The sequence below is a fragment of the Gobius niger genome (genome assembly GCF_951799975.1).
Source record: "Gobius niger genome assembly, chromosome: 9".
NCBI classification, from domain to species: Eukaryota; Metazoa; Chordata; class Actinopteri; order Gobiiformes; family Gobiidae; genus Gobius; species Gobius niger.
In genome coordinates this window covers 1,540,024-1,556,431 of record NC_136860.1, presented here as the reverse complement: position 1 = coordinate 1,556,431, position 16,408 = coordinate 1,540,024, and the positions used below count along the sequence as shown (strand labels likewise).

The window sequence follows — 16,408 nt, the reverse complement described above, 5'->3', positions numbered from 1 at the left end:
CCTGTATTGCAGTAGTATTTGAGGTCCTGTCCCTGTATTGCAGTAGTATTTGAGGTCCTGTCCCTGTATTGCAGTAGTATTTGAGGTCCTGTCCCTGTATTGCAGTAGTATTTGAGGTCCTGTCCCTGTATTGCAGTAGTATTTGAGGTCCTGTCTCTGTATTGCAGTAGTATTGCAGTAGTATTTGAGGTCCTGTCTCTGTATTGCAGTAGTATTTGAGGTCCTGTCTCTGTATTGCAGTAGTATTTGAAGTCCTGTCCCTGTATTGCAGTAGTATTTGAGGTCCTGTCTCTGTATTGCAGTAGTATTTGAGGTCCTGTCTCTGTATTGCAGTAGTATTTGAGGTCCTGTCTCTGTATTGCAGTAGTATTTGAGGTCCTGTCTCTGCATTGCAGTAGTATTTGAGGTCCTGTCTCTGTATTGCAGTAGTATTTGAGGTCCTGTCCCTGTATTGCAGTAGTATTTGAGGTCCTGTCTCTGTATTGCAGTAGTATTTGAGGTCCTGTCTCTGTATTACAGTAGTATTTGAGGTCCTGTCTCTGTATTGCAGTAGTATTTGAGGTCCTGTCTCTGTATTGCAGTAGTATTTGAGGTCCTGTCTCTGTATTGCAGTAGTATTTGAGGTCCTGTCCCTGTATTGCAGTAGTATTGGAGGTCCTGTCTCTGTATTGCAGTAGTATTTGAGGTCCTGTCTCTGTATTGCAGTAGTATTTGAGGTCCTGTCTCTGTATTGCAGTAGTATTGCAGTAGTATTTGAGGTCCTGTCTCTGTATTGCAGTAGTATTGCAGTAGTATTTGAGGTCCTGTCTCTGTATTGCAGTAGTATATGAGGTCCTGTCCCTGTATTGCAGTAGTATTGGAGGTCCTGTCTCTGTATTGCAGTAGTATTTGAGGTCCTGTCTCTGTATTGCAGTAGTATTTGAGGTCCTGTCTCTGTATTGCAGTAGTATTGCAGTAGTATTTGAGGTCCTGTCTCTGTATTGCAGTAGTATTGCAGTAGTATTTGAGGTCCTGTCTCTGTATTGCAGTAGTATATGAGGTCCTGTCTCTGTATTGCAGTAGTATATGAGGTCCTGTCACTGTATTGCAGTAGTATTTGAGGTCCTGTCTCTGTATTGCAGTAGTATATGAGGTCCTGTCTCTGTATTGCAGTAGTATTTGAGGTCCTGTCTCTGTATTGCAGTAGTATTTGAGGTCCTGTCTCTGTATTGCAGTAGTATTTGAGGTCCTGTCTCTGTATTGCAGTAGTATGAGGTCCTGTCTCTGTATTGCAGTAGTATTGCAGTAGTATTGCAGTAGTATTGCAGCAGTATTGCAGTAGTATTGCAGTAGTATTGCAGTAGTCTTGCAGCAGTATTGCAGTAGTACCTGGGTGAGCAGGATGGAGTCGAACAGCAGCTGCGTCTCCGCCTGGTCTTTGGTGATGTCTGCGTTCGCGTTCATCCCGAAAATCTCCGGAGACGGATTCATGGGCAGCGCCTTCGTGTACTCGATGTAACTGTTGTACTGGAGACGTGAGAAAAAGACTCGTTAAAATGCTTTTCATTCTTCAACTCGGAGACAAACACTGCTTCTAAAAATAAAAAAAAGGTTTAAGATTATTTTGGATTGAATTATACAAAACATCGTCTTGGACAGGTCTGGATCTGTGTTTCCTTCAGGTAGAGATGATTCCTCTCTCTGATTCCAAACACTGAGTCTGAGTCTGTTAGAGATGATTCCTCTCTCTGATTCCAAACACTGAGTCTGAGTCTGTTAGAGATGATTCCTCTCTCTGATTCCAAACACTGAGTCTGAGTCTGTTAGAGATGATTCCTCTCTCTGATTCCAAACACGAGCTCTGAGTCTGAGTCTGTTAGAGATGATTCCTCTCTCTGATTCTAAACACGAGCTCTGAGTCTGTTAGAGATGATTCCTCTCTCTGATTCTAAACACGAGCTCTGAGTCTGTTAGAGATGATTCCTCTCTCTGATTCCTAACACGAGCTCTGAGTCTGTTAGAGATGATTCCTCTCTCTGATTCCTAACACGAGCTCTGAGTCTGTTAGAGATGATTCCTCTCTCTGATTCCAAACACGAGCTCTGAGTCTGTTAGAGATGATTCCTCTCTCTGATTCCAAACACGAGCTCTGAGTCTGTTAGAGATGATTCCTCTCTCTGATTCCTAACACGAGCTCTGAGTCTGAGTCTGTTAGAGATGATTCCTCTCTCTGATTCCTAACACGAGCTCTGAGTCTGAGTCTGTTAGAGATGATTCCTCTCTCTGATTCCAAACACGAGCTCTGAGTCTGTTAGAGATGATTCCTCTCTCTGATTCCTAACACGAGCTCTGAGTCTGAGTCTGTTAGAGATGATTCCTCTCTCTGATTCCTAACACGAGCTCTGAGTCTGTTAGAGATGATTCCTCTCTCTGATTCCTAACACGAGCTCTGAGTCTGAGTCTGTTAGAGATGATTCCTCTCTCTGATTCCAAACACGAGCTCTGAGTCTGTTAGAGATGATTCCTCTCTCTGATTCCTAACACGAGCTCTGAGTCTGAGTCTGTTAGAGATGATTCCTCTCTCTGATTCCTAACACGAGCTCTGAGTCTGTTAGAGATGATTCCTCTCTCTGATTCCTAACACGAGCTCTGAGTCTGAGTCTGTTAGAGATGATTCCTCTCTCTGATTCCTAACACGAGCTCTGAGTCTGAGTCTGTAAGAGATGATTCCTCTCTCTGATTCCAAACACGAGCTCTGAGTCTGTTAGAGATGATTCCTCTCTCTGATTCCTAACACGAGCTCTGAGTCTGAGTCTGTTAGAGATGATTCCTCTCTCTGATTCCTAACACGAGCTCTGAGTCTGTTAGAGATGATTCCTCTCTCTGATTCCTAACACGAGCTCTGAGTCTGAGTCTGTTAGAGATGATTCCTCTCTCTGATTCCTAACACGAGCTCTGAGTCTGTTAGAGATGATTCCTCTCTCTGATTCCAAACACAAGCTCTGAGTCTGTTAGAGATGATTCCTCTCTAGGCGGCACGGTAGCACAGCGGTTAGTGCTTGTGCTTCACAGCTAGAAGGTCCGGGTTCGATTCCCACCAAGGACGGGGCCTTTCTGTGTGGAGTTTGCATGTTCTCCCCGTGTCTGCGTAGGTTTCCTCCGGGTACTCCGGTTTCCCCTACCACTAAAAACATGTACAATAGGCCAGGATGTATGAGAGTGTGTTTGAGAGTGCGCATGGGGGACGACGGATGAAAATTAGCCTAAGGCTACAATCCGGTGTGGCTTGTTCATTAACTTGCACTGTCCCTACCAAATAAACCATAAATAAATCTCTGATTCCAAACACGAGCTCTGAGTCTGAGTCTGTTAGAGATGATTCCTCTCTCTGATTCCAAACACGAGCTCTGAGTCTGTTAGAGATGATTCCTCTCTCTGATTCCTAACACGAGCTCTGAGTCTGTTAGAGATGATTCCTCTCTCTGATTCCAAACACGAGCTCTGAGTCTGTTAGAGATGATTCCTCTCTCTGATTCCTAACACGAGCTCTGAGTCTGTTAGAGATGATTCCTCTCTCTGATTCCAAACACGAGCTCTGAGTCTGTTAGAGATGATTCCTCTCTCTGATTCCAAACACGAGCTCTGAGTCTGTTAGAGATGATTCCTCTCTCTGATTCCTAACACGAGCTCTGAGTCTGTTAGAGATGATTCCTCTCTCTGATTCCAAACACGAGCTCTGAGTCTGTTAGAGATGATTCCTCTCTCTGATTCCTAACACGAGCTCTGAGTCTGAGTCCGTTATGAACGAGGCATGTTTTAAAATAACAGAAAAACAAGTGGTGTAATTACAATCAGCGCGAGCAGCGACGTTGACATTTGTGCTAATGGATATGCAAATGAGCCTCATGAATAAAAGATGAGTCCGCGGGGGGGCGAGCGCAGAAGGAACGGCGGATAAACTGTGGGAGGGAGTTAACAAATGCATGTGAAAGTTTGGTGTGTGCGCTGACGTCCCGCCGAGCGCTTTCAAAGGTAACTCAGCCTCCGGTAATGAGCGCTGTACAAACAACACTTTTAAAGACGGACAGACTGAGAGCAGGCAGGAGAGGGGGGAGAGAGGGGGAGACAGGGGGGAGAGAGGAGCAGATAATGAGCAGCCATCACTGAGACGCAGAGGAACAGGCTCAAACACAAATGGAGGGAAATTGGGAGGAAAAGTGTGGAAGGAAAGCGACTGGAGAGGAGGATCTGAGGCGGCGCCGACAGATTCGTCACAACTGGAGCTCATTCATCAAACGAGAGAAGACGCTGGATCGTCCACAGAATCGTCAGACCCTGGACGGAAAGGATCCAAACCTGGCGCGGCAGGTGGAGGCATCGCTTTTTCACACAGTGGTCGGTGTTTTCTCCCATAACATCTTAGTTTCATGTCAGAGCAGAAAAAAGACTGTATGATGCTGATTTTATGACGGTTTTGAGATTTCCTGAATTAGCTACAACGTCGCTTCACTCGTTACAAAAGGAGAAAGTTCAAAAAGAATTAGGCTTAGACAGATCAGCAGGTTAAAGGGGGGGTATTATGCAAAATGTACTTTTTCCAGCTTTCCATCATGTTATTCTGTCACTCCCTCATTAAAAACATGCCTGAAGTGTTGCCTTGGCACATTCACGTATTTCTGAGTAATCTGTAAAAACTCTGATGGCGGCCATTTTAGGGATAGGTTTGCCTGAGTCCTCCTAGGAACGCCCCCACCTCCTGGAGACGCCTCCGAGCCGAGTAACCAACCACTGCTCCTCAGCAGAACCCCCTCCCCACTGATGCCACAGACAGCGTGTGGAGGGGGCGTGTCTAAAGGCTCAGAGGTTCTTAAAGAGACAGAGGCCTATTTCAAGACATTCACTACAGCCATTTTGAGAGAGACATTTTATACAAGGCAGTTATTCTAATTTACTGCATTTACAGACCAACAGAAGGTTTGTCATCATTGTAGTGTGATATAGACTGGTGCTATGGGACTGAAAAAAGCAGAATACCCCCTCTTTAATACTGTGCTCTAACTCTCCCTGTGACCTGACACTCACACGCACACCCGAGCACATGGCTACTTAATCTGCATGACCAAAAGGACAAAGCTGCTTTAGCTCTGATCACAGCTGTCGGTCTGACTCTGCTCTGAAGCACAGACCACAGGAATCCTCTGTAATAATGATGTTTTTAGCGGGTGCACAGAGAGAATACGCTGCTGCACACAAAGTGATCATGGGAAAAAGACTGTTTGATGAGCCCAGGCCATCAGAGCTGAGAGAAGTTCTACCACATGTAGCAGACTGCAGCAGATATGGACAGTTAGGTCAACAGAGACAGTATCTCACATTACTGAACACAGAAAAACATATTTGTATCAATATGTAACAGTAACGATCTGCTAACATCTGAAACACCTCTGTATTAATTAGAGTTATTGAAGGAAGAGGAAAGTGACTCACGTCGCCCTCTGCTGGAGCGAAGTACAGGCCGCTGGGGTCGAAGGTGTACCCAGGGTCATGCACGATGTCCGAGGTGTAGAAGATGGACAGGATGGTCCGCAGAGTCCGTCTGTCCCAGTCGTCAGTGACTCGGCCGCCGTAGTTACACTCGCCGGTCAGATACCGCAGCGCGTCAAAGGGGACCTCCTACGGCGCCACAGGAGACCACACAGAACGCTTATTATAGGACAGAGGGTTAAAGTGTGGTTATGTAGAGTAAGCCTCAGACCTGGTACTGCTCCAGGAACATGTGCAGCTGCTGGACTGAGATCCTCAGGTCGGTCTCGTTGAACTCGTAGGGAATGTTCCAGCCCAAAGGCCCGAACTTCCTGCGCTCCTGCGCCAGCGCGTGGAAGAAGCACAGGCCGTACAGAAGCTTCTTAAACACGGCCTGAAACACAGAGTCACAGCTCAGAGTGCACTTCAGTTTCCATCATCTAAACGCTTGTGGAAGATATGGTGGATGAAAAACGTCCAGCTGCAGAACTGTTTGATCAAACTCAGGCGAATAAAATGGCTTTAAAGCTTAGACAGACCAGGCACAGACTGTTATATTCAGGAAAAGTGTTTCAGAGCAGAACTGTATTTTCCATGTACGAGGTGAGTGTGTCGTACGGGTTTGCAGGAGCCGTCGAAGAACTCGGGGTCAGAGATGGGGTCCATGAGGAAGGAGCGTGCGATGTTGGACTTCAGGCCTTTGGGCGCCTCGTTGGTCATTTTCACCCCGTTCTGCAGCACGGCCACGGGGAAGGTGGGGGAGGGGTAACTGGTGAGCCACAGCCGGAAGTCCGGGTGTGTGGAGTCCGGGTTCAGCTCCTGAGGAAGAGAGAGGAGCTTAGTTACCTATTGTCCCTCTACACAGAAACATCAGCTGTATGTTTCCCTGTTAAAAAGTGCATGTCATGTGTTTAGAGTCTCATGATGTTCCGGTCAGTGATCCACAGGTTCTGCACACACGTGTGTCGTGTGTTCAGGTTCTGCCCACACGTGTGTCATGTCATGTGCGTGTTCACCTCGCAGACTCGCTCCAGGGTGCTCATCCAGGACGTGGCCAGGTGGCAGTTCTGCAGCACCACCCAGGTCCCCTCTTGGATGGCGGAGGAGATCATCGTCATGGCGATGGGGCCCTGGCCCTGGCCCAGAGACAGCGACGCCAGCTTGTTCCCCGTGAAGCCCTGAGCCGGAGTCAGACACGGTTCAGGAGGTTTGTTCAGAACATTTATCCAAAAGGCACAAAAGTGGGAACGCATTTCAATAGTTTAAGCTTTGAATAAACATGTTATTGATCTTGTACTAATCCAGTCAGTCATCTAAAGTACTTGGATGAAGACAGTTTTAGGGCCCGTACCCGCTCGTCTCCGAACTTGAGCAGCGCCGCCATGGGGTCGGAGCCCGGGGAGAGGATGAAGATGAGCGGGGCGCAGCAGTGACTGTCCCCAAAGGCCTGGGCCAGGTTAAAGGGAGGCGTCTCGATGAAGGGACGGCCCAGAGACGCCGTGACGAACTCCTGCACCATCGGGACGACCTGCAGAGGCACAGACGCTGTTAGACCCGCCCCACCACGCCTCGCCACGCCTCGCCTCGTACTGAAGCGTCTCAGCCACACGTGCCTTGTCCGGGCGCAGGCAGCGGATCACCAACATCTTCTGGAACTGGCTGAGCCGGTCCTGCCAGGCCTCGGGGAACGGCGTCTGGTGAGGGCTCTGAGGACACACAGGTCACAACGTTATCCATCCAGTTAAAGGTACTCCTGACAGACCACATCACTTTCCTTTTTCCACAATAAAAGAGCCACAAAAACACTATAAAATGACAATGAAAACCATGACATGACGCCTTAGCTTTCAAATGAGGCATAAGCTCCAGTCGAGAAGCTTTTAGATTTGGGTAAAGCTGAACTGGACAAACTATAAGAGGTTAATGGCACAAGGAATGCACAAAATGAATCCTGAAAGTGAATCCTCCAGCCAGGTGTTTCTGACCTCCAGCATGGCTCCACATCATGGAGATGGGCTCCCCACGCTGGAGCTCACTGCTCCTACAGGTCGCCCTGAGACACTGAGGACGGGTCAGATGCAGAGAACTCATTTCTCTAGATTAATAAAGTATAACTTAACTGTCTCAAAGGCACATTTTATTTAAATTTAGATTTAATACCCATCCATTTTCCACAGAAGGACGGCCTCATGGTTCTGGCCTGTTGGTCTCTCATCAGGAGCTTCTGACCCGCTCTCTGACCCGTCACCTATGGGACCTGTTTGTCCTGGGAGACCCTACAGGGGCACGAAGCCCCGACAGCAGAGCTCCAGGATCGTTCAGGTCAAACCCTCCACCACGTGAAGGTGGACGTTCCAGGAGGGGTTTTAAAACCAGTTTGAATCAAATGTCATGCTTTTTAACCTCTTAACCCCCGCCTTAACCAAGTGTATTTCCTCCAGTTCAGTTTTACCCAAATCTAAAAGTTTCTGGACTGGAGTTCCCAGCCTTTAGGCCAGAGTAACGCCTCATTTGAAAGACCTACAAAACTGATCGAAACAGATCTTGTTTTCTCGTGTTGTTGCCGTATTGTCATCACGTTTCTTGTTGCTCTTTAGTGGTATTTTAATAGTGTTTCCATCACAAAGGTACCACTATTCTGCAGAGCTTTTGTTGCTCTTCTGTTCCTTTCATGTTCTTATTGTGGCGTTTTCATCACTATTTGTTGCTTTTTTTGTAGCTCTTTTGTCACTTGCTCTTTAGTGGCTTTTTGCCGTGCTTTCACCGCTCTGTTGTTGTGCTGTACCAAGAGAGCGGGAAGCTGCTGCTTCTTTATGCGTCGCCGTGACACTATAATCATCAAACATCTGGATTCCTAATATGGATTTACGTCAGTTATTCTGGAATATGAGGATGAATAAGTGTCTGTAAGTCCTCCTTGGACAGGTGTGGCCCCCCCTCCCTCTGCGATGGAGCAGCTGCGTTTCCTCAGGATTAAATAAGGCTGATTTTGCTGGAACAAAGCGGGTTTATTAGCGGGAGGTGCGGCGGGTGATTGGGAGCGCGGGGCTGATTGAACATCTGCCGGAGCGCGGAGAGCGGCGGAGCTTTTTGACGAGGGAAACATTCAATTAGAGCTTTTCCTGATTGTGTGAGAAGCGTTTGCTCGTCTGACAGACACGTGGGGGGGGGGGCGGCGGCGCTGTCAGACTCGAGCGGCACGGAGCAGGAAACAGGAGACGACAGACGGGTCAGGGATGTCGCGGTTTTATCCACAATAACACACAGAACAAAAACAATACGGTTTAGAAGTTTCCGGAGTGACAATTTAAAGGGCGACTGTGACAGAATGACGACTTTACAGCGGAACTAAAATAGGTTCAAACTTTGATCAGACGTTTCCAGGGAAATTAAGCTCCAGAATCCTAAATAATGACAGACACGGAGCTGTTTGAAACTGTTGTCTTTGCGAAAAACATGTCACGCTCAGCTCTCAGCGTTTCATGACATGAGACGGACAGGAGGAGGCGCTGTGGTGCAGGAAGGAAACGGTATGAAACAAAACCCACGTTTCAGACCCTTCCCCCGGGTCACAGAGGGTGAGAGTTGTGCTTCGAGTCATTTGAATCTTTAAATCTTCTGGAAGTGCAGGGATGTCGGCCCCGAAACATCACCAACAGCGTGAGGACCTTTTTCACAATGTTCACTTCTGTATCAGAAAAGGCTACAGTGACATAAGAACACTGTATGTTGTTCTGTGCTAAAGCAGATGTTTCACACGTATGTTACGGCGTGTTCACATCATGTAATATCGTTGTTATGCAGATTTATGCGCTGACACCTGTGACTGAGGGAGGGGGCCCTTCACAGAAACTCTGGCCACATTTTCTGCTAAAATGTTATTTTCCATCCATGCATTTTCTTCTGCTTTATCCAGGGCGGGGTCGAGGAGGCAGCTCTGAGCAGAGACCCCCAGACTGCCAGCTGTTCTGGGGGGGCCAAGACATGTCCCTCCATCGTGTCCTGGGCCTGGGCCCTGAGAGACCAGGAGGCTCCTCAGCTGCTCCTCTTGACGTGAAGGAGCAGCAGCTCTACTCTGAGCTCCTCACCCCCTGCTTGGGCTTCCTAAAAGGATATTTTCCGATCTGAGGACGATACAGCCTGTATTTCATAATAGTTAAATGTGGTTAATAAAAATGTATGTCCAATGTGAGCACACCTTATTCTACAGTCGTATGCACAAAAAAGGGCTGAAACTGAAAATGAAAGAACCGGTTCTTTCATTTTCCACTGAATAAATGCCGGCTCTTGGTTCCAAAAATTGGTGCCGGTTTGGAACCAGTTAAAAGCTGGACCAAGAAACGAGCACCAGTGATGTCAGCGGCTGGGGGCGTGGCTCTCTCCTCCGACAAAAAACTAATATTAGTTAGTTTGTGATTATAACTTCCTGGAGAAACCAAAACAGTCTCTGTGGAGGAAACTGTTGTTTTGCTTTATGATTTTTAGCTAAAACAAGAGTTAGAAAGAAGAAATCAAAATGTTAACGGCTGCTGTGACAGGAACATAAACTTATTTTTCTGTATTTTATAACCAGAAGTGGCTGTAGTGAGATGTTACTATCCATGTTTGATGTTGACTTCCCAAAGCGTTGCTATGACAATAGGCACAGCTCTCATTTTGGTGGGAAACCAAGTCAGTCTGGAACCAACCCGGCACCAGAACCAGCCCAGAACCAGCACCTTGGTGGAAAAGCCCTATGTGTGGACTCTGCCTGGACTCTGCCTGGACTCTGTATGGACTCTGTATGGACTCTGTTAGGGCTTTTCCACCAAAGTGTTGGTTCAGAGCTGGTTCTGGTGCTGGGTTGGTTCCAGACTGACTTGGTTTCCCACCAAAATGAGAGCTGTGCCTGTTGTCATAGCAACGCTTTGGGAAGTCAACATCAAAAATGGATAGTAACATCTTACTACAGCCACTTCTGGTTCTAAAATACAGAAAAATAAGTTTATGTTATGTCTAACTCTTGTTTTAGCTAAAGAGCATAAAGCAAAACAACAGTTTCCTCCACAGAGACTGTTTTGGCTTCTCCAGGAAGTTCTAAGCACAAACTAACTAATATTGATTGTTTGTTGGAGGAGAAAGCCACGCCCCCAGCCGCTGACATCACCGGTGCTCGTTTCTTGGTCCAGCTTTTAACTGGTTCCCAACCGGCACCAGATTTTGGAACCAAGAGCCAGCGTTTTTTCAGTGGAAAACGAAAGAACCGGTTCTGAAACTGGAACTGGCCCAGAACCAGAACCAGCACCAGCTTGGTAGAAAAGGGCTATGTGTGGACTCTATGTGGACTCTGCCTGGACTGTGGACTCTGCCTGGACTCTGTAAGGTTGAACTCACGGGGCTGTCGTAGACGTTCTTCCACTCGTTCCTGAGCCGCACCAGGTCCTGCCTCAGACCTTTGAAGCTCTCCATGTCGGACAGTCTGCAGATCTCGTCCCAGGACTTCTTGGGGAGCCAGGTGCAAGGGTTGGAGTGAGGGTTGTCCAGCCCCACGCCGCCCGTGAGCAGGAAGCGCCACTCGGACTCATCCACCTGCGACAAAGGAGCAAACCCCGTCAGGCTTCTGTGATATTAAACACCAGCCCCCACGTTCTCCACCACGTTCTCCACCACGTTCTCCTCCGCGTTCTCCTCCGCGCTGACAGCTGCAGGGAATCACAGATCTGCTCCTGTCGGCAATTAGCAACTTCCTACTTCTGCGAGTTTTGAAGACGCATGTGATGTGAATAACTCGGCACACAGCTGTTCAAAGCAGATGTTCCTCCTGCGCCGAGCAAACGGAACATGAGGATTTTCTGACATATGTTCATGAAGAGACATCCAGTGCTGAGGGGGGGGGGGGGGGGCTAAGCTCTCACTGAAGAACACGCTCCATAATGAAGTCTGTGAGGAAACAGCCCCGTTTCACTGGTTTAACCTCTTAACTCCCACCTGAAGTTTGATTTCTATTAAAAGTGAAAATAAGGGCCAAAATAGTGATGAAACGAGACGTAAACGCAAGAAAAAAGTGACAAAAATGCAACAAAAATGTGACGAAAAAGTAACAAAAAAGTAACAAAAATGTGACAAAAAAATGACAAAAAAGTAACAAAAAAGTGACAAAAAAGTGAGGACACGGTAACAACGTGGTCTTAGCTTTCAAATGCACCATTACTATGGCCTATAGGCTGTGACTGCCAGTCAAGAAGCTTTCAGATTTGGGTAAAGCTGAACTGGAGAGAATGCGTTTGGTTCAGATGGGAGTTAAGAGGTTAAAGTGTTACAAACAGATTTAACCTTTAACCCCCGCCTTAACCGAGCAGTTTCTCCACTTCGGCTTTACACAAATCTAAAAGCTTCTGGACTGGAGCTCGCAGGACAAGGCCAGAGAAACGCCTCATTTGAAGAACCTACAAAACTGGGTTAAAGTGAACAGGTCCAGGTGAAAGTGAACAGGTCCAGGTTAAAGTGAGCCGGTCCAGGTGAAAGTGAACAGGTCCAGGTTAAAGTGAACAGGTCCAGGTTAAAGTGAGCCGGTCCAGGTTAAAGTGAACAGGTCCAGGTTAAAGTGAGCCGGTCCAGGTTAAAGTGAACAGGTCCAGGTTAAAGTGAGCCGGTCCAGGTTAAAGTGAGCCGGTCCAGGTTAAAGTGAACAGGTCCAGGTTAAAGTGAACAGGTCCAGGTTAAAGTGAGCAGGTCCAGGTTAAAGTGAGCCGGTCCAGGTTAAAGTGAGCCGGTCCAGGTTAAAGTGAGCAGGTCCAGGTTAAAGTGAGCCGGTCCAGGTTAAAGTGAGCCGTTACCAGTTTGCGGTGCGTGAGCAGGTCCAGGTTAAAGTGAGCCGGTCCAGGTTAAAGTGAGCCGTTACCAGTTTGCGGTGCGTGAGCAGGTTGACGCTGAGGCAGAAGGAGAACAGCAGCTTGTCCTTTTCGAACAGCGAGCGGCAAACGTTCACGTACAGGGAGTAGGTGAAGTGGTCCTGGAGGATCTGCAGCCTGGGACACAGAGGAGGAGATAGATCACACTCACACGTCTGATCTAAAGGGAGCTTGAAGGTCTCTCACCTCTGGGCCAGGTCCTCGCTCTTCTCCGAGTTGTCGATGGAGCCGATGAAGAGGTTGATGAACCAGGGGAGCGAGTACTGGTACATGGGCTCGATGTTGGCCAGGTCTGCGATGGAGAAGAACAGGATGGCGGAGTGCAGGGCGATGGGGGCGTACTCCATCCGCGTGGCGTCGATCTTCTTCTCCGTCACCTCCGCCACGCGCTGCTTCTCCGAGATCTCGTTGGCCAGGACTTTGGAGGAGGACAGGATCTCCACCGCCGTCTCGTCCTCCAGGATGTTCCCTTCGGACGACGACAGCACCTCCAGGATCTTATCCTCCGTCTCCTTCAGCTCCCTGAGGAGATCACACACACACTCAGACAATGTTTGGAGGAGATCTTTACTTACGAGTGTTTGACTCGCTGAATAATCCCTTGAAGACATGTCGGCTGACGGCGGCTCGCCTCTCCTCAGACCAAAACTTTGCACCAGCTCTTCTCGGCGTAAACGGTCTCAACTTGTACACAAAATTACTCCAAATTATTATGCAAATTGTATTTTTGTGTCAAAAACAATAATAATGAAACTCATGGATGGTGTCGTGTCTCGGGCTCTATGAATCACTGACATTAATTTCAGAGACCTGGGATGATCAGTTTTCAGGTTAAGCCCAGTTACGGGAAAAACCACTGAAAAAGGGTGTTCCACTTTATTATGCAGATCATCATTTTCAAGCAATATGACTGACCACTGTCTTCTATGCTACAAAACGAAGAGCCGTGTTTTCCCAAACAAGATCATCTTCATCATGACAACGCCCCATGTCCTGCTGTAAAGAAAACCTCTGCATCACTGGCTGCTATGGGCATAAAAGGAGAGAAAATCATGATGTGGACCCCCTCCTCCCCGACCTCAGCCCTATTGAGAACCTTTGGAGCCTCAACAAACAAAAAAAACATCTCTGAGGGTGGGAGGCAGTTTTCATCCAAACAGCAGCTCTGGGAGGCTATTCTAACATCCTGCAAAGAAATCCAAGCAGAAACTGTCCAAAAACTCACAAGTTTAATGGATTTAAGAATTTTGAAGCTGCTTCACACAAGGGCTCCTTTGGTAAAATATAACTTGACCTGTTAATATTTTTTTGATTGAAATATCTTTTGATTTCAGTAAATATGACCTCCTAATGCTACAAATACAACAAATGACCATTTTCAGTTAATTACAAGCTTTAAAATGTATTGAAACCATGAGTTGCATAATAATTTGGAACAGTGGATTTTGAGGTTTTTACTATATTTATTTTTGAAAAAAATACTGTTATCACTGGGATTTTTTTTCCACCACATTTAAATGATCCTCGACCAGTGAAAGACTTGAAAATGATGCTGACTCTCAATTGAGTTGACAATTTGGAAAATGTCATTTGCATAATAATTTGCAGTGTATAGTGCTTTTCCAAAGAACTTCTCATTCACACTGGCATTCATACACTGGAGGAGAGGTGGGTGAAGTGTCTTGCCCAAGGACAAAATGACAGTGTTCGAATTCAAATGATCAGCTTCCAACATGAGGTCCTCTCCCACCTCAGCACCAATGTCCAGACCACGTGCATGACCAGCGTACTATTATTTTGATTTGATATGTTGGAGCTTTTGGTTCTGCATCAAGTCCTGGGGGCGGATCCATCATCATCCTGTGGGGTCGTGTTGCAGCCAGTGGCACAGGCAACATTTTTAGGTAAAACGATGAATGGACAAAAAGAATTTCCAACAAATTCTGATTGAAAACGTAACACCATCTGTGAAAAAGCTAAAGAACGGCTTCTACAAACGGGTAATGATCGCAAACACAGCTCAAAATCCACGATGGACGACATGAAGAGGTGTAAAGGTTTGGCCTTCACAGTTTCTGATCAAAACACCATTGAAGATCTGTGGATAAACCTCTGAAGAGCAGCAGTGAGAGACGGCCCAGAAACCTCTCTGCTCTGGAAGGCTTTGGAAGAAAGAGCTAAAATCACTCAAACTAGAGCTGAAAGACTCTCGGCTCCAAGAAAAGCAAAAGGTGAAAGTCATAGATGTCATATTGAGGCTACGATGCTACGGTGCCCAAACCTTTGCACATTAATATTATGTTTGAAAATACAAGTCCCAAAGCTGATATCGAGCACCAATCCAATACCACGAGGTGTGAATAAAGAAAGCAGTACAAAGATACGCCCAGGGGCACGAGGCTAACACTGTGGAACAAACAAAGCCAGAGCTCGGTGAGAGTGGCATGGCTGTGAATGACAAACGGTGATCCTCCGGGCGGCTGGGGGGGATAAACGGCTCCAGGCGGAACATCTGGGTCACGAGTGAAGCTCCTTGAAGGAAAGACGACCATAAAGCAGTGAGAGACTGAAGGTCAGAGCGGACACGGGGGAGTTTACGGCCCATAACGGCGCCGCGCCCGTGGAGTTAAACACCGTCCTCCTCAGAAACAGATCCAACACCACCGGGGGAGATATCAGCGCGTGTGGAGCCTTAAACCACAGGTCAGCGGCTCCCGGAGAGAATACGACGCACGGAGACGGCGAGTGTCTGCGGAGGACGGCGAGTGTCTGCAGAGGACGGAGAGTGTCTGCAGAGGACGGAGAGTGTCTGCAGAGGACGGCGAGTGTCTGCAGAGGACGGAGAGTGTCTGCAGTGGACGGCGAGTGTCTGCAGAGGACGGAGAGTGTCTGCAGAGGACGGAGAGTGTCTGCAGAGGACGGCGAGTGTCTGCAGAGGACGGAGAGTGTCTGCAGAGGACGGAGAGTGTCTGCAGAGGACGGAGAGTGTCTGCAGAGGACGGAGAGTGTCTGCAGAGGACGGCGAGTGTCTGCAGAGGACGGCGAGTGTCTGCAGAGGACGGAGAGTGTCTGCAGAGGACGGAGAGTGTCTGCAGAGGACGGAGAGTGTCTGCAGAGGACGGAGAGTGTCTGCAGAGGACGGCGAGTGTCTGCAGAGGACGGAGAGTGTCTGCAGAGGACGGCGAGTGTCTGCAGAGGACGGCGAGTGTCTGTCTGCAGAGGACGGAGAGTGTCTGCAGAGGACGGCGAGTGTCTGCAGAGGACGGAGAGTGTCTGCGGAGGACGGCGAGTGTCTGCAGAGGACGGCGAGTGTCTGCAGAGGACGGAGAGTGTCTGCAGAGGACGGCGAGTGTCTGCAGAGGACGGAGAGTGTCTGCAGAGGACGGAGAGTGTCTGCAGAGGACGGAGAGTGTCTGCAGAGGACGGAGAGTGTCTGCAGAGGACGGAGAGTGTCTGTCTGCAGAGGACGGAGAGTGTCTGCAGAGGACGGAGAGTGTCTGCAGAGGACGGAGAGTGTCTGCAGAGGACGGCGAGTGTCTGCAGAGGACGGAGAGTGTCTGCAGAGGACGGCGAGTATCTGCAGAGGACGGCGAGTGTCTGCAGAGGACGGCGAGTGTCTGCAGAGGACGGCGAGTATCTGCAGAGGACGGCGAGTGTCTGCAGAGGACGGAGAGTGTCTGCAGAGGACGGAGAGTGTCTGCAGAGGACGGCGAGTGTCTGCAGAGGACGGCGAGTGTCTGCAGAGGACGGCGAGTGTCTGCAGAGGACGGAGAGTGTCTGCAGAGGACGGCGAGTGTCTGCAGAGGACGGAGAGTGTCTGCAGTGGACGGCGAGTGTCTGCAGAGGACGGAGAGTGTCTGCAGAGGACGGCGAGTGTCTGCAGAGGACGGCGAGTGTCTGCAGAGGACGGAGAGTGTCTGCAGAGGACGGAGAGTGTCTGCAGAGGACGGAGAGTGTCTGCAGAGGACGGCGAGTGTCTGCAGAGGACGGAGAGTGTCTGCAGAGGACGGAGAGTG

At 48.5% G+C, this 16,408-nt stretch overlaps 1 protein-coding gene across 1 annotated transcript in view; it reads right to left on the bottom strand.

The window, feature by feature from the left end:
* dnah7 (dynein, axonemal, heavy chain 7) overlaps positions 1–16,408 on the bottom strand; it is a gene marked incomplete at its 5' end in the record, with an annotated part of 144,708 nt that overhangs the window by 30,023 nt on the left and 98,277 nt on the right. Inside the window, 10 exons of the mRNA XM_079563737.1 lie at positions 1,369–1,506; positions 5,467–5,652; positions 5,735–5,896; positions 6,121–6,321; positions 6,519–6,680; positions 6,854–7,030; positions 7,116–7,208; positions 10,876–11,070; positions 12,383–12,509; positions 12,579–12,914. Coding sequence (XP_079419863.1) covers positions 1,369–1,506; positions 5,467–5,652; positions 5,735–5,896; positions 6,121–6,321; positions 6,519–6,680; positions 6,854–7,030; positions 7,116–7,208; positions 10,876–11,070; positions 12,383–12,509; positions 12,579–12,914 — 1,777 coding nt within the window. The remainder of the gene's footprint in view (positions 1–1,368; positions 1,507–5,466; positions 5,653–5,734; positions 5,897–6,120; positions 6,322–6,518; positions 6,681–6,853; positions 7,031–7,115; positions 7,209–10,875; positions 11,071–12,382; positions 12,510–12,578; positions 12,915–16,408) is intronic.